The 12,003-nt window shown below is 48.6% G+C and overlaps 5 protein-coding genes across 5 annotated transcripts; 2 read left to right on the plus strand and 3 right to left on the minus strand.

Moving 5' to 3' along the window:
• Positions 1–2,810, minus strand: N7509_012106 (chitin synthase; the record flags this gene model as incomplete). Its single annotated transcript, XM_056636743.1, has 7 exons — positions 1–667; positions 749–932; positions 988–1,170; positions 1,236–1,905; positions 1,975–2,336; positions 2,406–2,510; positions 2,549–2,810. The coding sequence occupies 7 exons, from the start codon at positions 2,808–2,810 to the stop codon at positions 1–3; spliced, it is 2,433 nt and encodes an 810-aa protein (XP_056482773.1).
• A 1,507-nt stretch (positions 2,811–4,317) lies between these two features.
• Positions 4,318–5,260, plus strand: N7509_012107 (uncharacterized protein; the record flags this gene model as incomplete). The annotated part of the gene is made up of 3 exons (XM_056636744.1): positions 4,318–4,356; positions 4,416–5,138; positions 5,207–5,260. 3 exons carry the CDS (start codon positions 4,318–4,320, stop codon positions 5,258–5,260), a joined length of 816 nt encoding a protein of 271 aa, XP_056482774.1.
• Positions 5,261–6,072: 812 nt separating this feature from the next.
• Positions 6,073–7,363, plus strand: N7509_012108 (uncharacterized protein; the record flags this gene model as incomplete). The annotated part of the gene is made up of 2 exons (XM_056636745.1): positions 6,073–6,625; positions 6,666–7,363. 2 exons carry the CDS (start codon positions 6,073–6,075, stop codon positions 7,361–7,363), a joined length of 1,251 nt encoding a protein of 416 aa, XP_056482775.1.
• A 456-nt stretch (positions 7,364–7,819) lies between these two features.
• N7509_012109 (putative chromatin assembly factor 1 subunit A) lies at positions 7,820–9,876 on the minus strand (the record flags this gene model as incomplete). The annotated part of the gene is made up of 4 exons (XM_056636746.1): positions 7,820–7,919; positions 7,973–8,726; positions 8,774–9,110; positions 9,169–9,876. 4 exons carry the CDS (start codon positions 9,874–9,876, stop codon positions 7,820–7,822), a joined length of 1,899 nt encoding a protein of 632 aa, XP_056482776.1.
• Positions 9,877–10,717: 841 nt separating this feature from the next.
• Positions 10,718–11,782, minus strand: N7509_012110 (uncharacterized protein; the record flags this gene model as incomplete). Its single annotated transcript, XM_056636747.1, has 1 exon — positions 10,718–11,782. The coding sequence occupies one exon, from the start codon at positions 11,780–11,782 to the stop codon at positions 10,718–10,720; it is 1,065 nt and encodes a 354-aa protein (XP_056482777.1).
• Positions 11,783–12,003: the final 221 nt, after the last annotated feature.

Genomic DNA, 12,003 nt, shown 5'->3' on the forward strand with positions numbered 1-12,003 from the left:
TCAAAGAAAGGGGTTAATCACCGTCAGACATAGGTTGGTCACCGAAGCATTGTTGATCAAGAGCACCAATAATCCATTGGACAGACTCCAAAAAAGCACCAAGTTAGTGCGGAAAGTCTTGTAAGAATCACTCATGTCTCCCTTTTCTTCCTCTACTGCCGGCTTAAATGGTGTCAAGGCTCGCTTGACAGTTAGTTCAAATTCGGTATCGATATCTGCCTGCGGTTGATCAGCTTCCTCGACAAAATTTGTAGATGATGTATCGGATGCAGCGTGAGTATGTGCTGAGGGGAGGGCAGATGTTTGGTCAGACCCCTTGGTCCCCCAGGATACATCGTGCCAGTTGCAGAAAGCATACACCATCAACACGTTGATCGAAGAGGGCATCCCGAGGAAGTAGGCCCAGGAGGAGGTGATCATATGCCATGGGTCAGCATAGAGAATGCTGGCAATAACATAGATGCCATATGTCGAAACCAAGGCGATTAAAACCAAGCCGCTGGTCGAAGTGAATAGAGAAGATAAAAAGCCACCGAGCCCATTATCGGTATCGAGACCCAGACTTCCACCCGAGAATGCTTGCGCCACCAAATAGAATGAAAGAACAAGAATATACATCTGAATGATAGCAAAATAGACTAGGGCCAGCAAATATGCAAATTTTGATCTGGAATCCAGGTTAGCTATCATCAAAACCCGCTATGCGGCTGCCGGTAGTACCTCAGAGCACTGTCGCAGGCCCACTCACCCTTTTGGTCGATTACCCAGTGCCAGTACATATTGCTGGATGAGAACAATCACGTATGTTGTCTTGATAACATTGTTGACAATCGGCGTCACGTCATTTCCGAATGGCCAACCGTGATTTTTGTTTGATGAACCAGGAACGCCAACAATGTCCATAATCACCGAGGTCGTTAACCAGTAAGATGCTTTCAGTATCGTCAGTGCTAGCTTCGTGAGCCGGGTGTCTTAAATGTAGCTTACCGAGGGAGAACCAAGTCATGACTAGCTGGAGAAGATTGTAGATGAGCTGCACATGCAACCAGGCCAACCGAATTAGGGTGTGGCCACTTTTGTAGATTCGAGTGAAATGCACGATGGAGTAAAGACCGGCCGCAAATGATCCATTGAGCCATCGTCGTCGCTGCCCAAGAAACTCAGCGGGTGCTAAAATCTTTCAATCAGTATGCCAACTCTCATAAAGGGTGCAATCCGCACAGGAGAATTCATACCTTCAGGGACATCCGTCTCACCCTTGGAGGCCTTCACATATGTCAAATGCCATTTGAACCCGGCCTTTGCTACGAGTTCGAAGCAAAGAATCCGGTCCTCTGCAAGAAACATGTTCTTCTTGAAGATATTCATACCCTCAATCCCCTTTGGTCCGAGCCTTGCAGATAAAGTATGGTCGCCATGAAAGTATTGCTCCAGGGGCCGACCCATGATGGCCCGGTATCGGTACGCCGAGAAAGCTCCCGGAAGGACACTCACGTAGCCAAAGACACTCTCCAGTGGCTTATCCAGGATATTGGAGATTTTGTATTCGAAGTTTTGTGCAGCCACGATGGGGTTTAGGAGCTTCTCCCAGCGTCGTCCCAAGAGGGCATGGATCTCTCCACAAGCACCTCCGAGGTTCCTATCATTGTAAAATGCCTCCCATAAATAAAGCAGAGACTTGGTGCCCGGCTTGGTTCCTGCGTCAATAAGAATACAAACCTCTGGATTCAAAATCCGACCGAACGCATTAAATAGCCAGCGATGGGAGTTGATCTTTTTGCTATTCTGCTGTTTCAGACAAAAGATCATCTGGACTGGTGGTAGATTTTTTGCTGATTCGTCTCCGGTCCTTGGGCGAATAAGTTCCTGTGCTGGGGTGACAGAAAGCTGAGTTGTATATTCAAACTATAACGATGTCAGTCTTTTAAAAAGCCTTGGTAGTAGAAAGCCAGGAATATGACAATTCAAACGAACAATATGAGCAACCGTCTCTCGGCCATCAACATCCCGTTTCATGACCCCATCCTGGTAGATGCCAACAGTTGCCAGCACATCCAGTGTCTCTTTATCACATGGCCCAATGCCGTCAAACACCAAGCATACCACGATCTTTTGCCACGCCGGTCCTCCTTTGTTCCAAAACTCGGTCTTCTTCAACTGGACGATATCGCGGACGTTTTGCATTACTCCATGGAGTGTGCGGGCAGTGAGGACTTTGTCCTCATTGTAGTAAGTAATGGCTATCAGTAGCTCCGTATAACGATTATACATCGCTGCGCGGAGATTATAGCCATTGCGAAGATTGAATTCGTCAGGATCACAAGTCGCCGCCGTGTCTGGAATATGAGCCTAACTCAGCATGTGCTTGAAGGTATTTGTTTCAAGTTGTGTTCAACAAGACTTACATCGCAAGTGGGTGAACTCCTCAGGCGGGCTGCCCGAGTCATTCATATATTTCGGCTCGATTGCGTTTCGAATCGCGCTAGGGACCGGATAGTCGACGCTCAGGACTGTGCCTTGGATCAAGTTGATTTTGCGTGTGGGATACCGTCGCAGTCGGCTAGCACCACGTTCTTGACGATGCTGCCACCCTGCTGATATGGGCTCATGTGTATAGCTAGGCATCGCAGTTGGACCTTCATGAGGTCCTCGACCAGTCTCGTCTGTGTCATCTTCGAAAGGGTTTCCACCGTTGTCTTGTGCGTATCTCTCAACCAGGCTATATCCTCGGGAGACCTCTGTCGAAGGAGAACTGGCCCCGGAGTGGTAAGACGGCGGTCTTCTTGGGTGCGAGGAACCGTCCTGCTCATTTTCTCCCTGTGATATAGTGAGACGATATTATCCTGACGGGTCATGGTGTTTTCTCGGCCGGTGCTGACTTCGAAGTTTCTAGTGAAACTTGAATCCATGGATGAGATGTCACTTACCAAAAACCGAACATTCTCTTCCCCGGAATAGTTACTGACCGAAGCATTATCTCTTGGCCCTGGGTAGAGAGAGAGTGGGTAGCTTTGATCTGAATGCTGATCCATGACTTTTGGCCCAGAAGCACCGTTCTGGCGAGGTGTTCCTTGATAGTATATTCCAAGGTTTGAACTTGAAATCGACTGGAGTAGGCAAAATCGAGATCAGCGTAAAGGGGGAAAAAGCAAACCGTTGGAAGGAGCACGTGGACTGAGAGTAAATACAGTCCATCTTCGATTTGAGGCTCAGACAAAGGCTGTGCACTGAAACGGAACCACATGGCACGAAGACTCTATTTTCATCAACTTCGCGGACTTGTAACTATACATCAGTCGCTGGGGAGTCTTGATTGGATAGTGGTAGCCCCGCTCATATGCCGAACCAATCGGCATGGCCCGCCCCGCCCCAGCCTTATGCCGAACAGCAAAAAAACTTAACGTGGGCTAGTTATGTCTGGGATACGAAGTAGTGAGCCAAGATCCACAATTATTTTCCGCCTAGTGAACGTTAAGAGATCGAGCTACACTCAGCCCTGAAATTTTAACGTAAGGTATCCGCACAAGGGTTATCAATTCGGAAACGGTGATATCGGAGATGCCGATTGGCGTGGGTCTGCCTAGCCCTGCAAATACAGTATTCCTGGCTCGCTTTCATGTTAACCTTTTCCAATTGAAACACTGCCACTCCTAGCCTGTTTATTATATTTTCTTTCCATTGTTACCCTACCGAAGCCGGGTAAAAATAGTCGTAGTTACTAAGTCTGCACACCCAAAAAATATGGTTCTTTTCTACTCACTTTTAGGGCCCATCGCCCACAATGCATTTATGGTGGCTGTCAAGATCGACATACTAGCTTCAATAATTCAAATTGAGCTCTCCTCCATTTTGAATTCAGTTCCAATCCACCGGAACTTCTTGTCTGCCCATATCAAATCGCAGAGGTTAAACCAAGGCCCCAATAAAGGCACACCCTTGTTATCAACAGGCGCTGGCGTCCGATACCTTTTTGTACCATGTCTTGCATATTGAATCCTTTCTTTTCAGTGCCTACCATAGCACTCCAACTTCACCAGGATAAAGACAAGCCAAAATCTGCGCCTACTGATCATCTTATCGGGCATGTTATTCTTGAGCTCAAGGCTCCAGTGGATATCTCGCAGATATCAGTCACTCTTTCCGGACGCTCAATCTCCAGGCTAGACGGCACAAGACACAGCCAATCTCATCAAGTAAGACTTTGCATTTTTGAGTATGGGAAGTAGTAAACTAATTGCCTCGCAGTTCTTTCAAACAACACATCAAGTCTTTCCCCAATCTACGGAGCTCGATGTTCGAAGCTCTAAGTCGAGGACCATGGGGCCTAAACAATATGCCTTTCCATTTTCTCTACCAGTAAGTCCCATTTTCGACTATTTGAAGTGACAGCTTCATAGCTAACCAAATCGTGCTAGTTGTCCCAGGATTCTGAATCCTATCAGATCCACTTTGACCAACACTCCGGGAAGAAATCTTTGACAGAATGGTCTGATTTCAAAGTCAATGAGAGCCAGTCACTCCGGGGTCATCTCCCGCCTTCTACAGGCGATTCATCCAGCAACGCTGAAATTGTGTATTCGCTCGATGCAAGCGTCAAAATCGGTGGGATCTTCAAACACGTCATGAAGAAATCTCGCCAGATATTCTTCTACCCTACCACCAGCCCACATAAACCTTCACAATCCATCATCCACCAGCGAGAAGTTACCTTTCGCCACATGGAGAAAGACAACAAGTCGACACCAGCTTACGGGGTTGCCATAGAGCTTGCTCGGGGAGGACATCTTGCCCTAGGTCAACGTGTACCAATAAAGGTGCATGTTACCCAAGCCGATCCTACCAGCCAGGATGTGCTTATTCTCAATGACTACCAAGTCATGCTCATTCAAAAAACCGTGACTCGAGTCGGGGCTCAGTCTCAAGTTCAACATCTATTCCGAACTTTGCGGACATTGAGCAATCTGAATCTGGGGATATGCCTCGCCGAAATGCCCGTTAACAATGCGATGACTCTATCAGATGATTCATGGGGATCGCTATCTCTACCGACTGACATCACTCCCACTTTCGAAACATGTAACATCAACCGCTCATATAAGCTCGAGGTGCGATTAGGCTTCAAGGGCGGTCCCAAAAAGGTAAATTCAATGTTACACAATTTGAATAACGACCGATGACCATTCTAACTGATTCTATTTCTATCTAGACACAGACGCGCATATTAGAAGTCCAGTTTCCGATCAACATTGCGGCAAATTGAAAGGCTTCGTGTATCAAGAAGGGCGATTTTGGCTTCCAGCATGAAGGGGGGTATGTTGCATAGTTGTTGGAGTCAATTTTATTGGCGTTTTTTTGGATTTCTACGGTTTCTATTGTTATGTATTATTTTTTATCTTTGAACAGTTTTCCAGAATAGGAATTTGTTTTTATTACAAACGAAAAATCATAGAATCTGCTCAATCCAAACAACCTTGATACGTATCGAAGATTGCACCTGGACCACTCTGTTTCAGTAGCCCATGCGGTTTGCAGTCAAAAATCTATGTTTCTATAAATTCACAGTAACTACCAGTCAGAAACCTTAGGGGTTTCGATGGAAGAGGAACGTTTACAGGATAAAGGTCTACTTGTATTGAAACATAATTTATTTCGAATTGCATTTTTCCCCATGCGAAAAGGGCCATATTGGTCAACGACTGAATCAATGCAATCATTCGATCAGTAACACCCCTGCTCCAAAGAATGAAAATTACACCCAAGTATCTGGGCAATGGCTCAGCCGCCTATTTTTAGTCGGTAGTGGGTAGTTCTTGATAGTTATGGAGGACTTCGGCCCTAACCGTAGGCAGCCTGACGCCCAGTGCCACTGGACTGTACGGACGTATTAGGCTCAGATCGGGCTGACCCCGATCTCAATTGTTTAATATGCGCAGAGTTCACATCAGGGATCGACTTTCTCGATTATTCATGAACCATTCATTCCTTCAACTTTCATTCAAGTTCCACTTTCTTTAATCCAACTCTCTGCCACTCATTTTCTACAAAAACGACCGTTCGTCGTTACATGCCGCGATGCATGTGATCTTGTACATTTTGCTCGGCCTCATGGCCGGGTCTGCACTCGCAGCTTCCGACCCCCCTTCATGCAGCACTTCGAAGTCCTGCCCCAAGGAATATCCCTGCTGCTCGGAAGGGACCTGTGGCACTGGCACCTACTGCCTCGGCGGATGTGATCCCCGAATGTCATACTCCCTGGATGCCTGTACTCCCAAGGCCGTGGGCCAGAATCGAACCTTCTCCTGGCCAAATCTTGACAACGCTGCTCTGAACACGAAGTATCTGGGCAATGCATCTGAATCGGACTGGGAATATTCCGGATCTCCCAAGCTGAAGGATGGAAATATCATCTTGACTATGCCTAAGAATAGTGTCGGGACGCTTGTTTCTAGCACACACTATATGTGGTACGGGAAGATCGCGGCTGATGTCAAAAGTAGTCGTGGGAAGGGCGTTGTCACTGGCTTTATCCTGATGTCTGATGTCAAGGATGAGATCGACTTCGAATGGGTGGGCTCTGACCTGGAGAATGTGCAGACCAACTTTTATTTCCAAGGAATCACGAACTGTAAGTTGAAACCTGTGCCTCGTTATTGACGAATGTATAGATCGCATAGATGAGATTCTGACAGCACACTTGAAATTTCCAGATACAAATGGGGACAAACTTTCGACCAGTGACAATACCTACTCCAGCTGGCATCACTACGAGATCAATTGGACGCCCCAGGCAATAAAATGGTCCGTAGACGGAACGGTGAAGCGAACACTCACCAAGAAATCCACCTGGAATGCCACTGCCAACCGATACGAGTACCCCCAAACCCCGTCTCGCATGCAGCTTTCACTTTGGCCGGCCGGCCGAGCGAGTAACGCACAGGGTACTATTGACTGGGCCGGCGGCGAGATCGACTGGAACGCCGCCGATATTCGAGACCACGGATATTACTCCGCCACCTTTGCCAATATCACTATGGAATGCTATGAACCGCCTGCCGGGTCGGGAGATGGGCATCGCTCGTATGCTTATCTCGACAAGAAAGGTCTGGAAAGCTCCGTGCTTGTTACGAACAATAACACGGTTCTGCCCGATATGGGTCATACTGGCTTGAATATGGGGACTGGAAATTCAAGTTCAAGCTCTTCGTCAGGCTCGGATTCTGGCGATGGTCCGTCGACTACATCGACGTCGTCGAAGTCGGGTAGCACGGAGTTTGTTCAGTACGCGAATAACGCCCCCGGACAGGTGCCCCAGAATGTGTGGCTAGCTGCTGTGGTTCTGCTATTCTCGATGATCATCTCATAAGCCAGGTTTGCGATGCTTCCACTGTTCCTGAGAAGATCGGCATTAGGCTCACTAGACTTACTGTATATTAAAACAACTTGAATGCATTCGTGTCCTTGTATGTATTTCGATTCAGAAACTTGAGTTTGGCTGCAGCATCATACTCAATTTACAACCTGGGAGTACAGGACAATCAGATACACCTATCTCCCGAGGTCATCTGCCGAAACTGAAAAGGTCTACCTAAACATTTGAGTGATAGTGAATGCAAAGGTTTGGAAGTTAGTAAAATTCATACCCAAGGCAGGCAGAATATTTTATTCATAATGGACATCATGTATGCTAAGTGATAAGAACACAGAACGCCCGCCAAATAACTAGTTAATATGCAACCAACTCCGTATCTTGACAGCCAAACAAACCCCCACTGACTAGACTAGCACTAATATATCATATGATCATAAGAAATTGAATAATTCACCGACAAACCCACTTCTTATCCGCCTCCTTCTGGCCAACGCGGACTGCAACCTGGTCCAAAGTTACTTTCAATGTGTCTTTGGAGACCTTGGGGAACCTGGGAGAACCGTCAGTACTGGGTTTAAATGCTGTATATTCTTCAATACATACCGCTTCTTGAGGATCTCAACCACACCAATCTTACTGAGATCACTGCCTTCGATCACCTGCTTGAACTCTTCCAAGTGCTCAGGAGGGAACGGCCGCTTCGCTTTGGTTGCTGGCGGCGGTGGCAGTGTACCACCAGCACACGCCTTGTCCGAGCTGGGAACTTTGAAAATAGATGGGGTATTTGCGCCCTTGGCTTGGTTATTTGTGGCCTTATTCTTTGCCGAGGCCTGCTCGGCAGCACGGGGCTTCTGCCAATACACCGTGGAGAACGGGTCAATGGGAAATTTGACGGCATCTAAGATCGTTTCGATCTGGTATTGTTTGAGGTCATCGTCCACGCCGCCGTCTGTTGCCCACCGGATGCCGCTGTTAACTGGTTCCAGATCGCCAACAATGAGACGCCGTTTGCCTCCGACGAGAGCATCGTCTTCATCATCCAAAAAGCCTTCCATATCATCTTCACCCTCGTCACTGCCCTCGTCTTCTTCTTCAGAATCAAGGTCTTCGCCTTCTTCGGGTTCTTCCCACTCGGCTTCAGAATCATAATCGTAATTAGTGTCTGGGAGACCGCGGTAGTATGGATTGCGTGACAGTTTCAAAGCTGTTGTTTCCGGCATGGTACGAGTATAGGTTCCTTGGTAAGGGGACGGATATCCTCGCCGAATTTGAGTGATTTCATCGTGATCCTGCGTAGCTGTGCCTGGTGTTTCTGTTGTTGGTTCTCGGAAAGTGGTAGAGATCCACTCTCTGAAGTCTGTATCTGTTGCAAAATATCTCTGACGGAGCTAGTTTGGCGCCCACAGCGTCGACGGTATGGTATCATGTGAAAAATCTCAGATGGTTGGTACGGGAATTGCTGGTTTGTGCCATTCACAGAGTTCAAACCGGCATCAAGTGTATCACGGACATGTTTCAAAGCGTCAGAATCACGATCGAATCGATGGGGAGGTGCGACTATCGTGTGGGATTGGAGAAAGAATTCGGGGAAGGCTTTCTTATAGTCGGATTCGGACGTTTGAGGGTTCTCGGCAGCGGCATCCCCATTGGGGGCTTTTTTGCTGGGAGATGGTGGGACGGTAGAGGATGCTGAAGAGGGCAGCTGTGGCTTCGCAAAAAAGTTGTTCAATCTCATTTGAGACTGGATGGAGTTAGCATGCACCTTTTGGCGTCGGAAAGAAAATATGGCTGGTACTAACCCTCTCCTTTTTCAACTTCTCCTCCTCTTTCTTCCTCTTCTCCTCGTCTTTGGCAGCATCCTTAGCAGCCTTCTCCTCATCCTTAGCTCTTTTCTTCTCCTCACGCTGCTTTTTCTCTTCTTCGTGCTTGGCGTCGCGTTTTTTCTTCTCTTCCTTTTTCTCTTCCTCCCTCAAACGCTTTTCCTCTTCACGTTCAGCATCGCGCTTCTTTTTCTCCTCGGCCTTAGCGCGCTTCTCATCCTCCTTTCGTTGCTTTTCCTCTAGGCGCTGGCGCTCCTTGGTATCTTTTTCTTCTTGTTTGGCTTGTTGGCTAGCCGGTGAAAGCTTCCGCCTCTTAGAAGCGGGAGTGGGCATGGCGGTAGTCGATGATTGCGCAGAATTCAATTGTGCAGTTGTACATTCAACAGTCAAACAGGCAGTAGGACTCGCAGAGCCCGCGCTCTTCGACGGGCAGCTCCTGGTGGGGATCTCAACAACAGGTGTCGGATACTGCGAGCCGGAGGGTTTTTTGGGGGACGTCGGTCCCTTCTCGGGTGATTCGACAATTCGAGGATCGTGGTTTTCCTGGTTTTCTTTGTTCGTCAAAGGCCGCTTTGGACCAAGTTCAGGTACAGCGAGATCGTCGACCTCATGGATAGAACGTTTTCGAACACTGGCTGATGGTGACGGAGGGATTGAAGTTGATGGTGGCAGTGGCGAGAGACTCATGATTGTCTCTTTGGGTGTTGAGGAAGAGAAAGAGGAAGGTGCGGTCGGTGTTCAAATCATCGGTTCGGGCAAACAGGGTTAACGAGGTAATCGACACAGTCACGGATATATCCGGTCAGGATTGAAAGGGAAAGGGAAAGGGAAAGTGAAATTGAAAGTGAGAGTGAGTAACACAATAGCTTGAAAAGAATGGATTGTCGGACTGGAGTCGATCCGAAAGGGTTCCAAGGATCAAGTTGGCAGGAGGTTCAGTGACGGTGTGAGGTGTGAGGTGTGAAGTGTGAAGTGTGAAGTGACAGCGGGGGACGCGTGAGAACGCGTCGGGGAAGTCGCGCGTGGAAGAGAAGGTTATGTAATCCAATTTTGGGCCCAATCGAGATGGTTACCCGGGGGTGCCTGAAGGTATACTTCATACTACGAGGACAAGGGAAAAACATTAATAGTAAATCTCATACAATTAAAGTTTCAGTTGAAACTGCAGCCTAAAGTGCGTAAGGAAGCTGGGATATGTAGAAATCAAAGATGAGCGCCAGGGCTATAAGGCCGCCGGTTGTAGAATTGATAAGGGCCACCGAGAACCAAGACAAGAAAACCAGGGGTATGAACACGATGGCAGTAGGGGTAAAATTTCAAGGTCTGCAGTGTGAAATTGAAACAATAGCATTTCAAGCAGTGGAGGTATTATGTGCAGCGTTGAGGAAAGTAATCAAAAACTCTCGGAGATCATAGAGCAGAAGATGACACGGGAAATGACGGTAGAAATAAGCTATAAAAGAACAGGCGCTGCGTGAAGAATAAAAGGGGGTAGTATGGTGGCTTCGAGCTTCGAAATATAGTATTCTCAGTCGCTGTCGTCAGGATTAGCAACGAATAACCGCACATTGGTCATAGAGGTGGTCCGTTCGTCCACACTGCCTCGCCGCCGCAGTTCATCTGCTTTATTGGCTTTCTGGGCGGCGTGAACAGCCGCACTCGGGGCCTCCATATCACCCACGATGTCTTCTTGCTCGCTGCTATTCGCCGTGTGTGTTGTAGCGGCGTCATCCTTCACCAAAGAAGATACTCTGCTCTTCTCCTCCTCATGAATTTCGGCAGGCCTATTCTCAGAAACTTCCGGCAGATCACTCTTCTCGTTCGGAGGAGTACTGTTGCTACCCATAGTTCCCTGTTGCCGGTGGTAGCCACTGGGGTACCGGTTGCTGGTAATCGAGCTCCGGCCGCTACCGGTTCGGCGGTGCATCATGACACCTTCGGCGCTGTGGGAGTCGTCATCGCCGTCTCCTACTTCATTGGCACTTAGACGGAGAGGCACACTTGCGCCCACCAAGTTGGATGACGAAAAGTCCAGGCCGGCTTTGCCGCCATGTCTGATCTTGCCGCCGGCGTGGCCGGCACGACCTGCGCCATGAACCTCGAGGTAGGCTCTCTTTTTATCCCGTCGAGCCTGCTCTCGCATGCGAGCATCTTCGGGTTGCGCCCGATCACACCATACGGTCGCCTTCTGTCGTCGCATGAGGGCTACATATCCGAGCTGAGAATTGGCCGATCGGTTCGACGCACTCCGGCGAATATCCACGTCTCCCTGGGCCATCGGGTTGCCGGTCGAGTTGGTGGATGTAGTAGTGGTAGATAGGCGGCGTGATTGCGCGAAAGATGGAGGGGGCGCCATCGACGGGTGGGCACTCGGAGGCGGAGGGGTGTTTTGGTACTGTTGAGACTGGGAACTGCCGTAGGGTAGGACTTGAGAGGAAGTTGTGCGTGTTCGGCTGTGTGTGGTTTGAGGGTTGCCCGAGTAAGGCGCAAGGTTTCTCGGGTCGTCGTAGGCTTGATATTGGTAGCCATGTTGGGCATTCGGTAGGGGTTTCCGTGGCGGAGGGCCGTGATGAGGGATACGAAATTCGGTCATTATAGATGGAGGCTGGACACCAGCCATGAACTCCTTCACTTGCACGTGGAGAGCCAGATGCCAAAACTATTTGTGCCGACGCAGGGGCAAATCTGCCAGAGAAATAACCGACAGAATTATAGGGCAGGAACGTTGTCCACCTTCAAAAAAAGAAGTCGAGGGGTTTCGTCTGCGAATCCGATGCGCGCGGCTGACACAAGAGATCTGCAGTTTCAGCGACC

Source organism: Penicillium cosmopolitanum, assembly GCF_028827165.1.
Source record: "Penicillium cosmopolitanum strain IBT 29677 chromosome Unknown utg000011l:1.0-3548175.0:1.0-3550911.0, whole genome shotgun sequence".
Lineage (NCBI taxonomy): Eukaryota > Fungi > Ascomycota > Eurotiomycetes > Eurotiales > Aspergillaceae > Penicillium > Penicillium cosmopolitanum.